Source organism: Mustela erminea, chromosome 15 (genome assembly GCF_009829155.1).
Source record: "Mustela erminea isolate mMusErm1 chromosome 15, mMusErm1.Pri, whole genome shotgun sequence".
NCBI classification, from domain to species: domain Eukaryota; kingdom Metazoa; phylum Chordata; class Mammalia; order Carnivora; family Mustelidae; genus Mustela; species Mustela erminea.
The window spans coordinates 53,129,333-53,153,581 of record NC_045628.1 but is presented as its reverse complement, the minus strand read 5'-3'; the positions used below and the strand labels follow the sequence as shown (position 1 = coordinate 53,153,581).

The following is a 24,249-nucleotide window of genomic DNA, read 5'->3' as shown; positions in this document are numbered from 1 at the left end:
CTGTTTGATAAGTATCCAGTTTAGTACTGCTGAAGAATCTCTTTAGCTTTTTATTATGAAACTTTTTATTTTATTTTATTTTATTTTATTTTATTTTATTTTATTTTATTTTATTTTATTTATAAGAGAGAGAGCAAGCAGGAGGAGCAGCAGTAGAAGGAGAGGGAGAAACAGGCTCCCTGCTGAGCAGGGAGCCCAATGCGGGACGCTATCCCCGGACTCTGGGATCATCACCTGAGCTGAAGGAAACTTTTCAAACATAAATAAAAGGAAAGAGAAACATATAGAGAACCCTATGGACCTGTTCTTCTAGCTTCAAGAAGAAAAATCTGGCTCCACTCCCAGTCCCTACCCCTGGGTTGTTTTGAAGCTAATCCAAGATATCCTGTCTTTTCACTGTAAATATCTTAGAGTATATCTCTGAAAGATAAGAACTCTGTAAAAAAATAAAAACATACAATTCATCTATCATATCTTTAAAAAGTAATAATTCTTCACTATGATCAAAGAGTCTGTATTAAAGCTCTTTTGCAACTCTCAGCATATGTAGAATGAGGTCAGGTCCCTCCTTTTGTGTCCTCTTTCTCCACGCTCCTTATCACTGTTTCACACTGTATTATTATTTGTATGAAGATTTGATTGCATCTCCACTGACTTTTAGTCCCTTGAGGGCAGGGGATTTTGTTCTCTGATACATCCCCAGCACCTCTACCTTGAACCCAGTGCACGGCAAACACCCATGCACACATGTGGAATGAATAATGCACAACTGAATACCGATGCTTTGTTCAGAGCCTGGAGGATACTTAATTCAGAAACTGGCTAAAACCAGGCTGGGTGGGGGATGGCTGAAATGAGTGATGGGGATGAAGGGGGCCTCTTGCTCTGATGAGCACCAGGTGATGTATGGAAGTGCTGAATCACTATGTATTGTACACCCGGAACCAGTATAACACCGTATGTTAACTAACTGGAATTAAAATAAAAACTTGAAAAAAAAAAAAACTGGCTGAAACCAGAGTGACAGCCAGACCCATCCATCAGTCTCGAGGTCCCCCATATTGCCTTAAAGAGCTTAATACTACTGATAGGCTCTTGTCATCATCAGAATAGCCTCTAGTTAGCATTCGTTTGGGTCTGGATTCCAGTCCATACCTCTTCCTATACATCAAGAATTGACTGAAACCACACACCCAAAACTAATATTGCACTATTAATTAACTGGAATTTAAATTAAAACTTAGGGGGGGAATAAAGGATTAATTTGGAAAGACCCACAGAGGTAGACATGTGTAAGACATGCAGAAAGCAGGACAGAAACATTAAACCAACAAAACATGAAGGAAATTGATGGTGAGGTTTTTTTCCATGCCTCAAAGGGTGTTGGAGGTGGGCGCCAGCTCATGGAAGGTGTACCTATTACCATTTGTAAAACGAATCAGTCCTACCCATTAGGTCTCAGCTTAGGTTTGTTTTCCTCATAACTGATCTAAAATTATAGTATTTAAGTCTGACCTATAAGAAAAGTAAAATGAGAACGAAAATTCCCAGACTCTTACGTAACAATAAATATACCCTTTAAAAATATACTGTGCCAACAAAATGCAGTTAGTCCACATAGATTACTGGGATGTGAAGCAGCTGTGCCCTGTAGTTTTGATCAAGGTTAAAGCAGCAGAAAGACATATTTCCAGCTAGTCTTGTGGGCTTTGCGAGTATTAGCACCAGGAAGCTTATCTGATCCAGGGGCTAAAATTTCCTATTTTCTTTCCCTGTTCCCCACGTCAGTCTTCATCTCTCAGAATTTATCAGCTTCGAACACCTTGTAGGTGATCTTTCTGAAAGCTGACACAACCTGGAATATGATTTCCAGATTTCTTCATAATTAAAACAGCATGTGCTGTGTTTTTGGGTGCAACATGATCGCGCCAGAAGTAGCCTTATAAATGGGGCTGATTCTGATCTCACTACAAAGGCCGGTCTGCCCAAGGTGACCTACCAGTGACCTGACTCCTTTCCTGATGCACGCATGTGTGTGTGTATTTCCCCCACCCCTGCTAAGGACAAGCTATATCCACATTTTTTTTCTAACCTCCCTTTGGAAAAGTACTAATCTTCCTTCTTTGGGAAAGAGCATATTAGCTTCCTGTGTTTGACGGGGTGGGGAAGTAGCATATCCTGCAATGTTCATGGTGCCTAGCTTCTGTCAGCCTTGATACTTAAGACATAACTTAATCTAATGAAAATTTATAGAGAGGTTTAGGAGATTGCCTAAGCCAAACATAAGAGGTATTTTTAGGAGGTCAAGTCCTGTGCACGTATTCCTAGCTGTTCTTCAGAACAGAGAGTAAATTAGATTTAGAAGGGCCCCTTGGCGGGTCACCTTGGGAAACACCATTCAGCTATTATTTACCTTTTGATAGTCAGAGTTTTCAAAGTGCTATCTAACAGCGTTTAGGCATTGTGCTAGGAACTGGAGATTCAAAGAAAAAGTGAGACTATTTCTTCTCCCAGAGGGATAGAAGAGAAAATATCCATGTAGTGAATCATATGTAGTAAATGTATTTTTCGTTAAATTTTTTGTTTAGTTCTACACACACGCACATGCGTAATGTGTAGATCCGGATCTTAATGTAAAACATACATCCCTCTGTGGAAAATAAAGTTTGAAAAACACTGTGATAGAGGGAAATAGACATATCTAGTGAAAGCCATCACGTGTGGAGGTTTCGCAGTGGGTATCTACGTAAGAGTCATGAATGGAAATGGTCAGTTTTACTGGAGGGGTCAGCAGGACTTCAGGTGGAATCGTGCAAGCTGAGTATCAGCCAACCCCTCCAGGTGGTAGGGCAGGAATTGCAGATCTGCCCATGGCGGTGAGGGTCTAACATCATGCGATGCTAACAAGCGGCCAGCCCCCTGCCCTGTGTTGGCTGGATTCTCCCCGGTGCTTGGCCTGACACAGAGGAGTAGAGACCATTCACTGCCATTCAGCATTTGGGGTTTCTGTTCCAGCCCAAGAGGATAGATCTGCATTTGAGATAAGAGTTTCGGGTATGGACCTGGGATTCATACCTTCCAACACTGCGTGTGCACATACACACACAGCAGTTTAGAAGACTGTGCTTCTGTCAATGTATGTTCATTAGTGCCTATCTGAGGATCAGCACCTTTACATGTATGGAAACTGACAGAAACACGTGATCAAATTAGTGTATTACGGCTACAACCCTGTAAAACCCAAGAGAGCCTCACTCGGTGAAAGAACCTTCTCCTTATGATTGGTTTAAGATGCTGCATTTTAAATATTCCTGAGTCTTATTTTTATTTCAGTCATTCATTTAATTCCATTTTGAGCACCTGTTAAGTGCTAGGTACCATGCTGGGTGCTATACGCTAACAATGAGACTCAGTCCTTCTCATAAAGGTGCCTTGCTGGGAAGACAGGCAGCCGATGGGTATAGCAGGGGGAGGAAATACTCTGATAGCGAGAAGCATAACGGGCTATGAGGCCTCTGAAGACAGATCTGGGATTAGTGCAGGCTTCCTCGAGGTGGTCCTCATTGATCTGACTCTTGAAGAGAAAGTGGGAGTTACAGGCAAAGAGGCAGAGAAAGGAAGTACCCAGTCGGGGAGCAGCCCAGGCAGGAGCCAGGAGGTGAGTGTGCCATGTTCAGGGGTCTCTAAGTGCACTGGCGGGGGCTGCAGTGGAAGCTAATGAGGAAGAGTGATGAGAAGGAGCACTGCGCTAGCAGGATAGGACTTCCGAGCCACAGTCACATGAAAACACAATTATCCTGTTAAAAGCACACAGCAACTTCAGAAGACTCTTGTATTCTCCATAGCAACACATTAAATTACATTCTCTGGGCCTGAACTGTGATCTTGGTCAACCAAATATCTGCCCTTGGTCTCTAAAGGCAACCCACGGAGCTCTTCTAGGAACCTGCCACGTGAACTGACCAGCTGCCAGCACCATGACGCGTCTTTGGGATCCGGCAGTGGTTTGCCCTAGAGCTGACTCACTGGTTCATGAGAGCCGATTGTGTGCCTTTCTTTCCAAGTCAGTGCTCAGCGATCTTACTGTTAGTAGCTTGGAATTGATCAGGAGGAGAGTATCTACACCACATAAATCAGCAAATACTATACATCAGGGCTATCTGGTTGTTTGGTTCACTTTGTTTTGTTTGTTCCAGAAGGCTCCCAGTTCACCATGTACCGGCCCACCGGTGGACTTTTTCTTTCTTTGAAACTCCTAGCTGGAGACATTCCTTCTCGCCTTTTCTCCTCCAGGGCACCCTCAGTGTCCAAGGACCATGCTACAGTTCTGGCAGCAGATGAATGGAAGTAAAAGACCACATGTACATGATTTCAGCTGTTATCTTTTCTTCTCCCTCTGGTTTCAGGTTAAAGGAGATCCAAATGAGTGAGTATGATGCCACAACGTATGAAAGATTCTCAGGTGCTGTCCGACGGCAGGTGCACTCCCTCCGAGTCATCCTGGATAATTTACAGGTAATCCTCCCACAGTGGACTAAGAAAATAATCTGGGTCCAAAGCTGGACCCATCCCAAAACTACTCGAGAAAGTTATCCAAACCCTAATCAGCCAGTCAGAAAATACTAATGCCAAAATGTTTGAGTGAGACTGTGAGTAATTCCATGGCCTTCTCAGGTGATTTCTCCAAGGAAGAACATTTGACCCCACCTGTCCTGTCCAGAATAATTTGACGCACAACTCTAGAAGACACTGGACTTCCCTGATTCCCCTCCTAGAAGATCTGTGAGCATCCCACCTTAACAAGAAAGTCATAGATAGAATTCTTGTCCTATGAATCATTTTACTGTCATGGACTAGAGAGACAGGGGAGCATTTTGGGTCATCCAGACCATGCACTCTCTGTGTCTCCTGGCATCTCCTCCTGCGTTCCCTCTACCCCTGTTTTGCCTGCCGTTTTTTCAGTTTTAGACTGTGCTGTCTCAGAATCAGTTAATACTGCTCTTGCCCCCCTTAAAATGCTAATTAAGATGCTTCAGGATTTCCCAAACAAAGATTTGTTATTTGAAGAATTTGCTTTAAAAAAAATCCATGGGCAAATTGTGTGAACAAAGTTAACATGGAATGATTTTTTTTCCCCACAAAGACACTCACTGTACCAGTTCTTATCACCCTAGGCATTGAGGCAGCTTCTGGGTAATCTCAAGGGCAAGGCAAGAGGTGAAAAAAAAGCCAAAATGAGTGGTTCACAGGAGATGAGGTTGGTGAGAGGCTGTGTTCATGCTAAGACTGAACAATGAGTGCCTGAGTTAGTCATTCATTTCTGAAGTTCTTAACATTAGGGATAGAAAAATAAAATGCAGTCCCTCCTCTCAAAAAAGGAGCTCAAAGACAAAGAGGCAAACGGTTTCTTACTTTCTATAGAGAAGGATGTGCACAATGCTATGGAAGGCACGAAGGAGGGCTTCATGGCGAATGTGATGCTTGAGTTCACACTTGAAAGATGCTAAGGATTTTCTAGGTGGTTGAGGAGTCAGGGCATTCCAGACATAGGACACAGGGTGTACAAGTCCAGGCTGTTCAGTGGGACTGAGAAGAGCCCGTGTATGGTAGGAGACGGTGTCAAAGGAGAAGGCTATCAAAACTTTAGGGTGCCTGGGTGGCTCAGTCAGTTGAGCGTCCGGCTCTTGATTTCGGCTCAGGTCATGATCTCAGGGTCTTGAGATCAAGCCCTGTGTCTGGCTCCACACACAGCAGGGAGTCTACTTGGGACTCTTTCTCTCTCCCTCCGCTCTGCCTCTGCCCGCTCTTTCTCTCTCTCTCTCTCTCTCTTTAATTAATTAATTAATTAATTAATTAATTGGTCTTTTGAAAAAAATCACAGAGACCAGATCACAGTCTGGCCATGGATTCCATGATTACATGCAGACAACACGGAGTGTTACCCTGTGTACAAATGGGCCATCCAATGATTCACAGCATCAGAGAGGAATACGAGAATACATTTTTTTAAGATTTTTTATTTATTTATTTGACAGAGAGAGAAATATCACAAGTAGGCAGAGAGGCAGGCAGAGAGAGAGGGGGAAGCAGGCTCCCTGCTGAGCAGAGAGCCCGACACAGGGCTCCATTCCAGGACGCTGGGATCATGACCTGAGCTGAAGGCAGAGGCTTTAACCCACTGAGCCACCCAGGTGCCCCACAACAATACATTTTTAACTGAAAGAATGAGAATTCTTATCTGTTATTAGTTCATGTCTTGATTGGTATTCACTGGGCACCAGGCTCTAGTTACTTCTACAAGCACCACCACATTTAATTCTCACAGCAGCCCTTTAAGATAAATGATACTATGTTCACCAAGTCAGCCAAAGGAAGAAAAGGTAGACCCACTACTGTGACTTCTTCAAGTGGCCACCCGTCAAGCCTAGGTTAGAGTTAGGGTTGCCATTAAGGAATGACTCCTGCTAAAGCCCACAGTGATGAGACCAGTTTCAGAAACAGTATCCAGTTTTGCTTCCCATCTTCAAAGAGAGATGTGCAAGAAAATCGCAAAGGGCTCAAAGAAAAGCAGCAAATACAATTAAAGGGATAGAAAATAAGAAATAGACCCCTATAAAAAAAAAAAAACATAAGCTGCTTGGGGTTAATAACTTTCTAGATATCCTCAAATAGAGTAACTTAATTATTTCAAGGATATTTTTATTCTCTTCTTCCATGAAAATCTGAAAAAGAGAAACTAGGCTTAAATAATAGCAAGAAAGAGTTTTAAGATAGAAGAAAGGGAATAAAAATGATGTGATCCTCAGAGGAGAACCTAAAATTGTTGTAGAACTACCATCTCTCCAAATCTTCACAAGTAATACAAGCATGTTAATACTAGCAAGCATTTACTGAGCAATTCCCGTATGCCAGACATTATGCTGGATGCCTTACGTTACCACAGCATTCTCACAGTCTCTTCCATCATCGTCGTCATCGTTGTCTCTTAGTGACTAAGAATGCCAGCTCTGGGGCCTGACAGCCCAGGTTCTGGAAGATGCAGATAATAGGGCAGATAATAGGGCAGGTATGCAGATTGCCTCAGATGATACACGCAGACCATTTAAAAGAATGCCTGGCATGCAGCGCTCTCTGCAGAAGAATTTGTCTCATCCTTACTTCCCTAGTTTTTGCTCTTCTTCATCAGCCTGGGCTGCAAGCCAGACACCCAGTCACCTCCTTTACATCCATTTCTTGTGTTGGTGAGTCCTTACGACAACCAGTAATAGCTATTTTCTACATTGGATAGATACGGAAGCTGAGGCATGTAACCCGTCTATTCTCACAGTCTTCTGGAATGTAGCTACTTAGTTCCCACTTTGTACTGAGGGAACTGAAGAGTAGAAAGATGATGAGACTCGGCCTGGATTATGTGGCCCGTGAAGCGGGTATCTGAGTCCGAAGCTTAGGTCCCTGTTATCTCTTAGGCCTCTGTTATCCGCTGCCAACTATGCAATTCCATGAAAAGAATCATTCTCACATATACTCATAAAGCATTTTGCATCATTATCCAGATGCCAACTTTGCATTTTCAAGTGTTTCCACTTTTTTTTTTTTTTTAAATCCACAGATATGTTATTCTTGGGGTCTTCTAGTCTTCCACGTAGACAGATAGTGCTACTTCAAAACACAGCTACTGGCCAAGGGTAGACAGGGCCTCAGTGGAATATGAGTCTTTAGACTGTAACCAAAACAAGAAGGCTTTGTTTGGTTCCCCTTTTGCCACCGTCTGCCAGTCCTGTGTGGCTCTGATTGACTAATAGCTCCCAGCTGTGCTGAGGTTGCTGTGGAATCCCGGTAACCATGGGTGTTTCCTTGGTGAACAGCAGAACGTCTAGCCAGGAACTAGCAAATCATCATTTGAGATGACTTCTCAAAGTATGGCTTCAAGCCTACGCGCGGGCTCCGGACAGCAGGGCTGAGATGTGAGGAAAAGGAGTGTTGTTGTCACTCCTGTTACAATGCCTGCTCCAAAACGTGTGTCTATTGCAACTCCTGGCTTTCTCAATTAAGATCACCGTCACCGGTGACCTCCCGTTGCTTCTTGACTGGATTCTATATGGGATATCAGAGGATCCGGGGTATTGGACATTTTAGGAATCAATAGCAAAAATTGTCTTATTAGAACAGAGTCTGTCTTAACTTCAGTTGTGCTTGGTTCAGAATCTGAATGTCTGATGCCAGCAATCCCTGACAAAAGAAAATATCCATTCCACAAAAAGCCACTGATTGTAATCATCTCTTCTCTCTAACATTTTGCTGATCTACAATCAGTAATTTCATTCTCAGGCTAAACGAAATTAGCCTTTCTCTGATTGCTTTGACTAGCATGATATCTCCATGAACCAGCAATTATTTCTTTTTTTTTCCCTTCAGCAGTTCGAAATGAGCTTAGGCTGAGATAAACGGTGTTTTTGAACATTGATGTGTGATGTGCACTGTGCTAGGGCACTGGAGCCCCAGAGATTCACGGGATACCGTCCCTGTCCTCAAGAAGGCTATAGTTCTGGGGAGTAGGAAAGACGGGCACCCAAACAGATCATTTCAGTTGAGTATGGTAAGTGTCTAGGTAGACAGATGCGGAGAAGGCAGTGGAACCAAAGGAGAGGGATTCTAGGAGATATTTGCCAGGAAAGGATACATGAGCTGGCTCTTGAAGGGTACATGAGTATTCATCAGTTAAAGGAAAGAGTAAACGATGCCCCAACAGAGAACATGGTACGGACAAGGGCATGACACTGAGGTCTGAGGTGTGAGCCGATGGCTGATCTCAAATGGGAGCAAGATTCCACTTAGTGGGGTGCCTGGGTGGCTCAGTGGATTAAACCTCTGCCTTCGGCTCAGGTCATGATCTCAGGGTCCTGGGATCAAGCCCCGTGTCGGGCTCTCTGCTTAGCAGGGCGCCTGCTTCTCCCCCTCACTCTCTGCCTGCCTCTCTGCGTACTTGTGATCTCTGTCAAATAAATAAAATCTTGGGGAAAAAAAAAAAAGATTCCACTTAATGTAAAATGCACCCAAGGACTTGGAGCTAAGAGGCAGGTTGGTGCCAGGCAAAGAATTTAGACTTCATTCTGAGCACCCACTTTATTCATATGTAAAGAATGGAAAGCATTTTCCCATTCCCTTTATTTAATTAATAATAACTGTATTTCATCCAGTAGACATTTGTTGAATATCTCTTTTGCCTAAGATTTCTTGCCTTCAATGACTAAGGAAAGAAAATACATATGTAGTTGCAATAGAAGACACAATATGGTAAATGGCACAGCGGTCTTTTAAATAAAGTGCCATGTTATGTAGATAAATGTGTGATCAATTTCTAGGCTGTGCAGTTAGGGAAAAAGAGGAAATGCCTTTTGAGCTGGGCCATGAAGGATGAGCATGGTTTCCATTGGCCGCTCTTCTCAGGATGGGGATGGAGGAACAGTCTTGACCAGAGCTTCTCAAACCTTCCTTGGAGAGAGGCCAGGTTTTGTTCATTAACCTTGAACTAATGCTTTTATAAAATAAAATAGAAATGAACTTCTGAAGAAAAGATATAAAAATGAACATACAAGATACAAACCCGTATTATTTAATATTAGATTCAGCAAACATAAAAGCACTCTGTCAAATTGCCATGCCATTTTTAAGTGCTTGCTGTTCACTTCTGTAACTTATTTCATCATGGGTCAGTAGCAAGTGTTTACTCACCAAGGGCAGTCTGCATAGCTCTGGTCTAGATGGAAGGAACCTATGAGCAGAGGAAGAAGCCTTGAATACAAGGCTGTTTGGGGAATGACAACAGTCCAGAAGGACTGGAGTTCAGAGTTTGGGGATGGAGCTGGGGACAGTGGAGAGCAGGAGAAAAAAACGAGGGGAAGCTGAACCCCCAAGGGCCTTGAGCGCCGTGCAGACTGTATTCCATAATCAGCAAGGAGTGTGACCATGCCTGGGAAAGGGAGTTGTAAAGTTGTACCTTCTTTAGGAGGCTTCTTAACCATGGAGAGAGAAAGTATCGTAGAAGAGAGAAGTGGGGAAACCCTGAAATGAAATCATTAAAATTACTTTCAGTATCCAGGTAAGAAGTGATAAGAACCTGAGCCAGAGTCATGGAAGTGAAAATGGAAAGGACAGGACAGTTTGGAGGTAGGAAGGGAAGACAGTGACTGATTGAATGTGAGGTGAGGGGAATGGTGAGGTTTTCAAGCCCTAGAGAACAGCGATAGGGAAGTCAGGAAGAGGAGAGGCTTGTGGAGAAAGCAGATGTTTGGTCTGGATGTCCTGTTTTCTCACTCCTGGGACACCTACTTTAAAATGTCAAGCATGATATTGAAAGATTTTAAGACGTGAATCTGGAGTTCAGGGGCAAGGTTAGGACCAGAGAGGTTGCATATCTGTATATATATCTATGTCTACATTTTTAAGGTCATCTGTATGGGGCAACAACCCAAGCCGAGAGAAAAGGTGTGTTGGCTAATGTGAGAGTACAGAGCAAATGGAGAGGAAAGGTGGAAACGGCCACATCAGGGCACGTCTGCATTTCAGGGAGAACAGGAAAATGCCAGTTACTCTTCTTAGCACACAAATGGCTCATCACTCAGTACCTGGCCTTAGTGGCCCCTGAGGGAGAACTTCAACCAAGTGCAGCCTAAAAGTACAGTCCTGACTTCCAGGCTGCTTGAGCTCAGTCTTCACCAGATGAGTATGAACATGTTAAAATAGCAAATGTTGTAAATGGTGAAAACGCATATGACAGGAGAAATTAGGGAAGAGTGCATGTGACATGCAAGAAGCTTTGAGGAATTTTTGCTAAAGGGAGTGTGATGAGACCCTATGAATGACAATACTAGTGACAACTCAGAAACCTCCCTAAGAAATAGCATTACTAGCCAGGAAGTGCATGAAACCCAGTAGAATCACATCGGTCTCCCTTACACAGAGAGGCAGGGAATGGAAGCCAGAGCCCTCAAGCCGGTGAGGAGCAGATCACTTGACCTCCATGTGGTCATGGCCAAGCAGCAGCAGTTTGAAGGCAGCAACACCAGGAGCAGTGGGGGTGGGGAGGTCTCGATTTTAGGCCATGGCTACAGCAGACAGAAGGCTGGAGAGGGAGTAACACTGGGGAAGGGGCCAGACCAGTGTTAACTTTATACTTGGCTTGCAGATGAGATCAGACAAATGCCAAGTGGGCCCCTTGTGATGGCTTTTCCAAACCAAAGTAAGAAATGATGTGGAGATGACGTCCTCATGCTGTGACAGTCCACAGTTCCAGCTCTTTTCCCTACTGAGTTCCTGAGTTAAGTAGTGTAGATTCAATTCAGGTAAGAATGCCAGTTAAAATCTTGAACGAGAGCTCTGGTTATAACGAATTGGCAAGTCAGTGCGAGCAAGGAGAGTCAGATCCCAGTCTGTTCCCAAATGGTTTTTATAAAGCCGTCTCATCATTCAAGAGTAGGGACACCCACAAACAAAGTAACATGGGATCTAAGAGAGGATTCTGCAGTGAGGTAGAGTGACATGCATCCAAGATGTAGGGGAAGGTGATGCTGCTGGGCTAGAGTATTTTCTTCAGAAAACACCAGAGTTCTCGAAAACATCTGCTTTGTGTTCTCACAAGTCAAAGAAACTTGAAGTATGTGAAATAAGGCATGGATTTTTTTTTTTTTTTTAAAGTCTGGCTAAGAAGCAAGCAGGAATAATAAGGGAGTTGAATGCAACAAGGAAAGATTATTTAAAAAAAGAAAAAAAAACTAAAAATGCAATCCCAAAACTGAAATTTACATTCAAAGTAGAAGGAACAGACTCAGTCTAGTCTTCAGGCTAAGTACTAACGTACTTAGTTGTTACTCCAGAGTTGTTACTCCAGACTGTAGAGGCAGTAAAGAGATAAAAACCAAAAGAAAGCTGATCAGTGAAAGCTAACACACCACACCAGGAGCCCTCCTGAGAAGCAGGAACCTTGGCACACGGTGAGCGTTCAGTAAATGCACGCCGAGTGAGCCAGTGATATTCCCAGAGAGGACCTAAAAAAACTCATAAACAGTAATCAGAGTAACAACAACAACAACAAACTGTACTGGGCTAAAAACAGTCCCAGCTCTGTGGACGAAAAACATTTCGCTGAGGACCCGGCGAAAGTAATCCAAAGAGAAAGCGCCTCACTGCAGCCTCACGGAACGCTAACATTTCCAAAACAAAGAAAATATCCTAAAAAAAAAAAAAAGAAAATATCCTAAAAGCAGCCCGGCAGACAGAAAACAAGCTATCGTTAGAAAAAAATGTAATCTTATATTAGTTGTCTCTGAAATGTTGAATGCCTGAAGATAGTAAAAAAACATCTGCAGGATTTGGGGCACGGGGGTGGGGGGTTGGGGATGTGAGCTGAGAATTCTGTACTCACCAAAGTACAAGGAGATCAGAAAGACACTTTCAGATATTCAGAGACTTTAAATATATGTCACTTAAGTACTCTCTTTGAAAATAATTGTGAGGTAAATATGTAGACGCACACATACATATATAAAAAATAAGCACATGTGTTTAAATATGCAGCCAATGAGAAAGGGAATTAGAATTCCTTTTTTTTTTAAAGATATTATTTATTTATTTCTCAGAGAGAGAAAGCACAAGCAGGCAGAGTGGCGGGCAGAGGCAGAGGAAGAAGCAGGCTCCCCACTGAGCAAGGAGCCCGATTTGGGACTTGATCCTAGGACCCTGGGATCATGACCTGAGCTGAAAGCTGAGCTTAAAACTGACTGAGCTACAAGAAGTATTTAGTGATGATCATCTATATGTTTTATTCTGTAGAATGTATGTGCTTTCTATAAAAATTGCCACTTAAATCTTTCTAATTTCCTCATTAAATAAATTGTGAAGGCATAATAGAAAATCGGCTTACTTGTAGAGTTTGCAGATAAAGGAAGTCCTGATTAACCACAACCCAGATAAACAAAGACTTAAGATTAAACAGAATACTTTCAGTGCTGAAATCACAAGATCAGGTGTCACAAACCACAAGATAATTGGTTTTTGTCAAGTGTCTTCCTCCTAAGGTCCCCAATGCCACAGGTAAGTATGGATGTCCTTTCTGGTTAACCAGTTATTTCCCAGAAAATAAGTTAACCAGAATATGTCATCCTCTGAGCATTTCAATTAGTGTAGGTGTTCTTTACATGAACATAATAAAACTGTGTTTCTTTTCTAGAAAGTCTGTAATGTAGATTTTTACTAGTGAAACCTAGCTTTATATGTAATATTCTCATTAGTATGAACTTACTGTATGAGCCAAAACAGATGGACATATTTATAAGAATACTTAGCTTCATGTAATGAATATACTATAAAGCTCATGTTTGGACCTTTGTTATACATAAAAGCATATCTTTAAATCCAGTAGGAACTTACTAGATAAGGACGTATCTCAGTGAGTCCCATAAAATACACAGTCCATAATAATAAATATTTCTTTTCCAGCCCACAGTAAGTTTTTAAAGCACTCCCCCTCCAGCCCCTTGCCTCCAAGAGTATCCATTCTGACAGGCCTCTTCCTGTTTTGAGTTTCTAAAAATTGGTGGGCTGGCTAGATGGCAGATAACAAATTATCTGGCCATATTTATCTGCAAGTTCTAGACTTGAAAACTAATGAATAGTGCTACTATTATAAAATGACTTTGTGCCCAGTAGCTCTGGGTCAAAAGACTAGTACATACTTTACACTTCTCAAAAACAAAAACTACTGGCTCATGTTCCTAAAAATATCAGTGACCCTCAGAACCAAAATTCATTTTTCCACAGATAAAAATAAAAAGGAAGGGAACATGTTATACACCCACCAGAATGGCTAACAATTTTTTTTTTTAAGCCATCAATATCAAGTGTGGGTGAGGGTACGAGCAGATGAAACCTTCCTAGTGCTCATGAGAATATAAGTTGGAAAAAACACTTTGGAAAGCTGTTTAGCAGTATCTCCTAAAGCTGAACATATCCAGGGTTCCTGTCCAACAGAAATACCCACACATCTGCTCCAAGAGACATGCTCAGGACCACTCCTGGTGCCATTCTTCTTCATAGCCCCAGAGCGGAAACAGTGCCATTGTAGAGTGGATAAATTGTGACCAAATTGTAGGATTAGCTATCACTATAGCAGCGAGCGAGAATTAAAGAACTGCCGCACATAGCAGCACAGGTAACCTGACAGCAGCCATGTGCAGCCAGAGAAGCCAGACACAGAAGAGCACATGCTGCGTGACACCATTTTTATGAAGTCCAAAGCCAGGAGAACCTAAGCCCTGCTGGCAGAAGTGGGAAATTCCAGAAGAAGCCCTGGGGGCGCTGTGGAGGTATAGGTGGTTACATTGGGGTGTTCACTTCTAAAGGTCACTGAGCTCTGCACTTCAGATGTATGCACTTGACTTACAAGTATGTTGTACTTCAATTTTAAAAGTTCATCCAAAAAAAGGAAGAAAGGCAGAGCAGATTTATTGGAAAAAGCAGATTCCTTCCCTCACTCTTACCCTAAATTTTACTAAAGTCTTTTCCTTCAGTTGGCACACATAATGGAAATCGTCTTCAATCTAGAGAGCACCTTAAGGAATGATAATTGTATCTAGGAAAAGAAGCAACATTGGCATAAGAAAATCAAGACCTAAAATCCCTAGTTTCTTCCATGATGGTGAATCCAGAGACAGCAGACAAATATAATATTCTAAAGGAAAAGCATTTATTTTACAATTCTGCAGCCTCCCTACCATGGGCAATAATAGGTCTCCTAAAAAGAAGGCCTCTAAAAGGGGACCATTTTCACTAATTATTAGCAAAAGAATTCCACAGTGCTCTTGGACCAGTTGTTAACAAACCTACTGAACAAAAACGGCCAAATCAAACACTGCATTTTATCAAGATCCCTAAGTTATTTGTATGCACATTGAAGTTTGAGAAGACTTGCTCTCTAAGCTAGTCTCAAAGGCGTATTTCATAAAAATACAAAAGGATATTTTCAAGTCATTTTGAGAAAAAAAAACTTATTTTTGTTTCAGGTTTTAAAAAGTCATGAGTTCATTATATTAAAACTGAAGGGGTGCCTGGGTGGTTCAGTTGGTTAACGGTCCAACTCTTGATTTCAGCTCAAGTCATGATCATCTCAAGGTCATGGGATTGAGCCCCTTGTTGGGATCCGCACTCAGCATGGGAGTCTGCTTGAGATTCTCTCCCTCTCTCTCTCCTTCCCTCCCCCCACTCCCAGCTCATGCATATGCATGTGCTCTCCTACTCTCTGGAACAGAAGGGAGGGAGGGAAGAAGGGAGGGAGGAAATTGGAAAATATAGAAATTAAGGGAAGAAAACAATATCGCCCATAAATCACAACCCCAAAATAACCATGACTCTTAATACTTTCATTTTCTCCCACATATTTTTCCTTGCATGTATATAATGTAGATACATATACATTGAGATAATACTGTATGGACATGCTTTTATATGGTTATCATGTAATGTTTTATAGTAGCAATCAAGTTTCAGTAATTTTTATCAAACACCAACTTCGTATGAAGCACTGTTCTAGATGGTGCAGGAAGGGCTCTTACCCCATAAGTCTGACTTTCTAATGGAACAGATAGATAATAGAGACAAAGAGGTAAATCAGACATTTGTAAACAGTGATAAGGATAAAGAAAGTAAAACAGGAGGAGCTACAAAGTGACACAGTGCTTTTTTTTTTTTCCTTTTTTAATAACCGATGCTCATGATTCAGACCTCTTCGAATCCTTTAGGACTAATGTGTACTTTCTAGCCTTATTGGAAACTGATGCACTCTCCATTTCCTATTTTGTTGAACTGAAAGTTCCATATTATACTTAGTTGAATTACATATCACTGGAAACTGAACAGTTTCCCTTGAACTTCTTCAATATCATTGCCTTGTCAACGCATTGATGAAACTTCAGAAATTGAGGCTTAATGGTAACAGTGGCACAGCTGTTCTGTGACATGTTGTAATCCCATTTCCTCTTAAACCCAGCTCTAAGTGCCACTTTGATGACAGCTAACTATTGCTACCACATTCTCTTGTACTTTCTGTGGTCCTTATGTTCCCAGTCTAGACTGGTCTGTGAGGGTCTGTCCTCATCTATGAAAGGCACTAGAAGCCAGTGCTCTGCGGTTTGGTATCTCCAAGGATCACAGAATCTCAGGATGGAAAGGTACCTCAGTGTTCACCCCCAAATGCATCTCCTTGCATAAAGCATCCTGAAAACATGAAGAATGATCCACTCTAGACCTCAGGCATAATGGGGAAGAGGAAAGAGGAGCCAGGTCCCAGTCACTGTTGCAGGGGAGGGAGCCTGAAAAGGCCAGCATTGTGTTGTCAGGCTTGTCTGTCTGATCCATAGTCCAGTAGGAAAGGATTCTAGAAGACTCTGCTCACCCCTTCCTCCTACCACCTGAAGCTGTATACCTATCTCTTAGAGTTTCATGAGTTCATTGAGCTATGCGCCAATGAATCCATTTTCCTATAAGGTTATGGTGTTCTCACCAAAAACACATATTAGGGAAGAACATAGATCTAGGGGGCACACCTAAACTAATTCCTGGAATTAACTGCCCACCAAATGTAAGCTCTTTATGCTGGTGGCTTAGGAGTGTCTCTGTTTCATGCTCACATTAATATATTTGTATTCAAATGAGGGGATTTTGCACCTGTTTGCAGCAAGGGTATCAGGAATAAGAAATTAATATAGGTAGTCCTGCCTAGAGTTAGAGTGTCTGGAGCTTCTTTGTGTAATGGTTGGTCCCGGCTGCCTAAAGTTTGGCTTCGTATTTTCAATAACAGTACTGTCATTAAGCTACCTCCTTAAACTTAAACTCTATCTGAAATGGTGATGGAAGTGTGCTTAAATTAATCTGGGCTTAGTTGTCCCTAATGTGTCTCACTTGATGATGATGATGATGACAACAATTATGGTAACAGCTGAAATGGATTTCCAGGCTTTTCTTCAGCTAATGTAGTATCTCATTTACTCTTCACAAAAACTCAAAGTTGGAACTAGTGTTACCCTTATTTTAGAATTGAGGACACTGAAATGCAGACAGATTAAGTAACTTGCTTGAGGTCATATATCTGATCATGGTGAAGAGAGGATGGGAACCAGACTCTCTGATCTTAACTACCACTCTCGTTTGCACACATGAAAATATTTTAGCTATTCCTCCTACTTCTTAATGTAAATATAGTCGTTGGCTATAACAGACTTGTGCCTTGATTTGGGATATTATCCTTCTCCACTGTTCTTAACTACCATCTTGGTCCACCTGGCATAGTTATAAGTCATTGTATCATGTGGCAATACCTTTGGGAAAGTAATTCAGACAATATCTCATCAGAGGGTCATGGGGGACACAACATGTTCATGAACTATTACTTTCAACTGTTTCCAATTGCACCATAAATCACAGAGAACTCAAGTAACAAATTCTTTTTCCAAAAGGAAGAGTTCTGAAGATCACATTTTCTCTGTGCCTGCAGACAATGTTAACAAGTTCAAGCTGATTGTTTTGTTACCTAAGGAATTTGCCACAAGTACTGTGACAGAATATGCGTAAGAAATGTATCACCACTGCATTTCCGGGCTGTGCACATCTCTCAAGGGCTCATTTGCATACTGCTTTCCCATTTCGTGTGCTTTAAATGGGCTCATTTTATCATTCCCTGTGTTAAAATGATTAAAACAGATGAAATCTACCCAAAGGGCATTCTTTATCGGCAGAGCAGAAACCAGTCCGTCAATGAAACTGTGTTCCTGCAGAAACATCACTTACTTGAAAAGATCCTGGGTGTGTTTCCTGTTTTTCATGCAGAGAGTGTGTCAGGTACCCTCCAGAAGTCATTAAAATAAGAATTTGTGTATGTGTGTGTGTGTTTCATTGTAGGCTAAAGGTAAAGAAAGACAGTGGCTAAGACACCAAGCTACAGGAGAACTAGATGATGCCAAGATCATTGATGGGCTGACTGGAGAAAAAGCCATCTACAAACGCCGGGGCGAGCTGGAGCCACAAGTAAGTAATGGTGCACGAGTAGCCTCCAGTCTGTAGAGTCCAGCCCTCGTTACAGACAAATGCTTTCTTGAGTTGCCATCTTTGTCAAAACGCCATAAACCCTGATTATGGCAACCTGATCTCCTGACAGGGCCTCCCATCCACAGACTCCACCAGAAGCTAACAGCTGAGAGAGAGGCTGATGTTGTCCACGCAGTTCAGCTCCTAGGACACAGAGCAGGTCTGCCCCTGGAAGGGAAATGGAAGACACCCAGTGTTCTAGAGCAATCTTGGTGGCCTTCTACTGTCCTGTGACTTTAAAGGTCTGTTCATCCTATACCTGAAGAAAATTTTAGAAAATAAGAAACTCTCCCTTCAGTAGTTCCAACCACAGTATGTAAAGCTTTCGACAGCCCTGATATTAAAATATCTGCTACAGAGAGGCAAACATAAAATGGCAGTAGGTGAAATATTGCAGCTCTCCTCTTGGAGGGCTCCATGATCTTCTGTGTCCCAGAATAACCAGAATTGCCAAGCAGCTGCTGAGAGCTGGGGGTGTGGTGACTGGCGGGGAATGGCAGTCACTCGCTCCATTTAGATGTTTATTCAGAAAGGATCTTTTGGTAATTTGGGCTGTACTCACTTCTGTGTCATTGGCGTGAGTCAACAACTATGTTCTTTACTGACTCATCGCGGTCAACAGCCGTGTTCAGATATATCTGAATTGCGAGTGGTCATGGAAGCATATGTGGCACTATTTTTCGTTTTAGATAGACTCAACAAGTTTTTAAAGAAATATATTGAATTTTGCCCTCCAATACCCACTCTGTGTTTTGAAAATTACCGACCATGCTCATTAGCTTTCATGCATGTCAGTGAGTGTATAATGGCAGAATAATCTGGAAATTTTCCTCTTCCTTTTCTCCTGTAAGTAAAGCTGACAAACATATTTTTGTTTTTAATTCTGCAAACTGGCAGGCATGAGTCCAGAATCAAACTGAAACTCAGAAGATTTTCACATTTTAATTGACATTTGTCACTCAAGTGTGGTTGGATGCTACTTTCGTGCTTTAACGGCCAAGAAGAGTAACGAAGAGTAGTAATGCAGGAACTGGAAGGAAGAGAAACATGAAAGCTTACTAATAACAGAAGATACTGAGGAAACATATTCCCTCAGTTCTTCGCCAGACCCCCCTCTCCCATAGCCTTGTTTTAGGAATCTGACATTACTGGCGGGCTTTGTGGAAAAATGATTTGCAGGTTACTACATAACAGGTAGGAGTAAAATCGATGTGGCCTTCCAGAATAACTCAATCTTGCTAGTGTAACTGACTCCGAGGCATGACATGAAAATGACATGTTGGGGTTTCTATCTTTCCAGATTATTATTTTTAAGAATAATAGCCTCAGTAAGGCGGTTTTACTAGCTGAGGTTAGGCCTTGAAAGGACCACATTCGAAAGGAAAATCTTTCCCATATGGCCCCAACTACCAGCCTGAGTTTGCAGTCCCGTTTACTGAAATACAATCCTTTCCACCTGCCAGGTCAGCCTTGCAACCCGCCGATCCCCCAGCTGATCGGTCTGCCCCACGGCTGGCACTTTGGGGCCTTTATGGGCCCCTCGCAACAGCAACCAGGGGTGGTTTTCACAAGCCTGTTCTGTTGTTCCCCCGCTCAGCTGGGCAGCCCCCAACAGAAACCCAAGCGCCTGCGCCTGGTGGTCGATGTGTCTGGCAGCATGTACCGCTTTAACGGGGTGGATGGACGGCTGGAGCGCTCGATGGAGGCCGTGTGTATGGTCATGGAAGCCTTCGAGAACTATGAGGAGAAGTTCAAGGTATGGCATGAACCAAGACTGATGAGAGGCATCACTGACCACATCCGCCCAAGAGTCCCCCCCAGGTAGGGCATGATGAGTGCACAAAAATCCTCTCCTCATCAGCTCACTTATCAGCATAGCGAAAGAGAACCTTTTATTTTATCTGCCGTAATTATCAGGAAAATGATTTAAAGGACCAATACAATTTAAAGGACTGATGACTCCAGAAGAGAGCACTGCACTATACATGTGATGTTAGTCATAAAAAATAGGCATAGAGGGGGACCTGCATGGCTCAGTGGGTTAAGCCTCTGCCTTCGCTCGGGTCATGATCTCAGGATCTAGAATCGAGCCCCTCATAGGGCTGTCTGCACAGCAGGGAGTCTGCTTCCCCCTCTCTCTCTGGCTGCCTCTCTGCTACTTGTGATCTTTCTCTCTGTCAGATAAATAAAATCTTTTTAAAAGGGGGGGGGGCATAGAGAGACACCACAAGTCTCTTCCCCAAATTTCTCAAAGCCTCCCTCTTCATCACAGTTCCCGCCACACCCCATTCTTGCCCCACCACCAAGCAGACAGCATCCCAAGGTTTGAGGACACCCTCAAAGAGCATTATTCTCAGCCATGCTGTGCCTTTCCATGTGGGCAAGGATTACACAGTAATAGAGGACCCTCAACAATGAAGACAGCAACCTGGGAGAAATGCAGCCTCCCATTTAAACTACGTCCTTCTGTGGTTGCTCGGTTCGCTCGGCGTCCTCCTTCAGAGGTCAGAATGTGGAGAAGAATGCCCCATAACCAGGTGGCCACCCAAGGTGAGCCAAGCAGTCCCCTCTTAACTACCTTCCCTCTGGCCTTTACCAGAGCAGATGACATATCACATGCTATGTGGTTAATATCAAAAGTGCGGCAGAGAGAAATGATGTATGTGCTGAAACATGTAGCAGGTACATGGTCTAGCCATGGGTATTCTAGATTGTGTTCAGAATCACCGGTGTCCTGCAGACATAGGCAGTTGTAGATCATTATTTAGCTCAACATCCCACCCGTACGATCGATGTCCTGAGACATGCCTGCATGTTATGATAGAAACAGATTGATGGAACCTATTACGTCATTTACTGGAAGCCTGTTTTAGAGCTCCAGGCCTCCAGGGGTCCCTTGTATGAAGCTCTGCGTGAGAGATTCCTCTTCAAATAAAGTGGTAGGAAAAGGTGGCTTTGCCCAGGGAGTGGGTTACCAGACTCTGTACAGGGGCAGAATGCGAATACAGATAGAACATGGACTTTCCATGTAGGGAGCAGCTTTGCTTCCCTCGAAGAACAGGGTGCGTTTCCATTTCCCCCTGTGATTCCTGAAAACCATTGAACTATCCCACGTGGTTTTAGCTGCCAGAAACTCAGAGCCAAACTCAAAGACCAGTGGTGACAGCTTTACAGCCTGTGGTTTGTGCCCTGGTATTCAGCCTTTTCCTTCCCCTGACCCTCTGTCCCTTCAGATGTAAGTTTCTCTTTATTTTGATTTTTTACTTTTTTATTTTTTATGGTTTTCTTGAAAATATTTTAGATCCTTTCTAGTAGGAGGTTGAATATAATTCCTAAATCTCTTGGACCATGGACGACCAGAGAGGGGATGGTTAAACATCCATCCATCACAACCGCATGAATCTCAATAAATGCTTTAACACCCTTGGGTTCTGCTAATATTGGCATCAGCCCAACTGCCTCTTGTGTGAATCATGAAGGTCTGTGTTCCTCAGCTTCCTCTGAGTTATATGGAGATGTTGCTCCATTATAGATGGTAGCAAACACATCACTATTAAAATTGCCATACCTGGGGCACCTGGATGGCTCAGTTGTTAAGCATCTGCCTTTGTCTCAGGTCATGATCTCAGGGTCCTGGGATCAAGCCCCACATCAGGCTTCCTGCTCAGCTGGAAGCCCGCTTTTCCCTCTCCCACTTTGGCTGCTTGTATTCCCTCTCTCGGTCCGTGTCTCTCTCTCTCTATCAAATAAATAAATAAAATCTTTTTTAAAAAATAAATTAAAAAAATGATAAAATTGGCAGATGTGTTCATATTATCCAGAATAAATTTTCCAGTTAGAAAAAGGATTTCTGTGCCTTTGAGAACAGGACTGCTCTGACAGGTAAAATTACTTCTTCTAAGTTTTTAGAAAGATTTTTTTTTTAGGAGTTCACCAGGAGATCGATGGACACAGCTCCCCAGGACTGGGTAAAGAATTAGAAGGCAGAAGGTGGCAAAGCTAATAGGGGGTTCAGAGAGCCATTCCCACAGCCTGCAGGGAGATGGCATGATTATCACGGGACACTCTGAATATTTCCTTCCGTCTCACACGGCGGAGTGTACAGAGAGATCGAGATTTGTCCAGTTCTCACTATGAAAAGTCTGGTTGTTTGGAACAACTATTAATGAGACTGGACATTAACATGTCCGGAAATGAACATGTCCCAGATGTTGTTTTGCTTTGTTTCTAATTGACAATTACAAGTTGCTGCCATATGACGCACTGGATTTCCATAAAATGACTAACCTAGATTTTGCACTTGCTAAAAGCAGAGTACTCTGCCAGGTGCCGAGTTTCCTGCCATCTGTGAGCTGAGAGCCTAATGAGAGGGACACAGAAATCGAAGATTCGAGAGAGACATGTGGTCACAGAGGCGTGAGCAGAGCTCCCTCCTCTCCAGACATCCCCCCTCTCGGGGTATCACCCCCAAAGTAGTATTTTGCTGATAGTATTTTGCTGATAGTCTTTGATTCCCACCACAGTACAAACCATTTCCTCAGTCTTTATCAGTAAAACCGCAGATACACTGAGAAGATAACCATAAGTAACTGTGGTAAAATAAATTATTACCAAATCCAGTCACTATTTAGAGCAAGAAATTATAGCAAGACACCAAGATAAGATAAAATTCTTCAAAGTTTGAAATATCTTTGGGTTTTTTTTATGCTATTAGATTCTTAATAGACAGCACTGTAATTGTTTGGGGTTTGTGCATTTTCTCGTACTTACAGACATACCCCTTACATTCACTACAGTTCCTTTAGAACTTTTGTAAGAGCACAGAAAGTCTCCAGTGCATTCAAATCTTTCCAACAAAAGGAAAAGACATTAAGACTTCACAAAACAAGCTCTTTGAGGAAAAGCAGTTTTTGGGCAAGGACATGGAGGCCCAGGGAGAGGCAGGACAGGAAAGGCACAGGAGTCACCTTCCTGCAAATTCCTCTCTGTGTCCATGGACTTCAGAAGGGGACAGCTTTCCCAGGTCGTTTACTCAGTTGCCTCGTTCCTCACACAGGAAACCAAGACCCGGGAACATAAAGGAGTTTTCCCAAAGTCAGAAGGCTGGTTGGAGACAGTAGGATAGGGCCAGGACTCCCCTTCTGTTTGTTTTCCCTTTCTGGTACTTTTTATTTTATTTTTAAATTTTCCCCTTTATTTCCCAACTTTTTTATTTTGGAAGACATGTGTACCTACAGAAAAGTTGAAAGAACAGTAATATGAGCACCCATGTGCCTTTGCTAGATTCGCCAATTGCTGGTATTTTCCCTCATTTGCTTTATGTTTCTCTCTAAATATATGCTCTTCCTTCTTCTGAATCATTTGAAAGGAAACCCGAAATGTTATAATGCTTTACCTCCAAATCTTTGATTATGCTTCTCCTAACAGTGAGGACGTTCTCCAATACAAGCTCAATACCATTATCACACCTAAGAAAATTACCAGTGATTTTGTAATACTTCTAGCATCCAATCCAAATTCACTTTCCCCAGCTATCTCAGGGGTGTCTTTTTTCTGGAAGCATAGTGAACCCACAGGGTTATATTCCAGCACGGAAAATATTCAGCAGTTCCTTACATTACTCTGTGCTCACCACCATACGTGTTTCCCAGAACTGTCTTTTCCATTTGGTCTCCCCGCGACACACACACACACACACACACACACACACACACACACAATCGAGGATCCAGTGAAAGCCCACACTTGTTTCTTGGTTGCAGTGTCTTGTTAGCCCACCTCGCCTGCCACTGCCCTCCTGGCTTCTCCTGATGGGGGCTCTCATGAGAGTTCAGATCGGTTGTCTTGCGGCACGTCCTTCATCCTGAATTCACTGCACTGTTTCCTCTCAGCGCCTTTTACCTTGTGCCACTATTCCCTGTGTTTTCAGAATCCCCAACAGGCTTTGCCCCGCCCCCTCCCCTGACGCTGGGTGCCCTGGAGACTTCATATAATAATCTCACCACCCCTGCCAACATGTCTGTGATTTTGAGTGCCCACTGGCTCCCCAGTCTCTGCTGGGGCTCCCCGGTGTCCTTTGTCAACGGTGAGAAGGTGGTGGGATGGAGCCTACTGACA

General features: G+C 42.8%; 1 protein-coding gene across 2 annotated transcripts in view; it reads left to right on the top strand.

Annotated features, from left to right (window-relative positions):
* Window positions 1–24,249, top strand: part of VWA8 (von Willebrand factor A domain containing 8) — a 322,073-nt gene that overhangs the window by 284,621 nt on the left and 13,203 nt on the right. For both annotated transcript variants that reach the window (XM_032315220.1, XM_032315221.1), the window contains 3 exons: window positions 4,407–4,515; window positions 17,947–18,072; window positions 19,730–19,888. In XM_032315220.1, coding sequence (XP_032171111.1) covers window positions 4,407–4,515; window positions 17,947–18,072; window positions 19,730–19,888 — 394 coding nt within the window. The remainder of the gene's footprint in view (window positions 1–4,406; window positions 4,516–17,946; window positions 18,073–19,729; window positions 19,889–24,249) is intronic.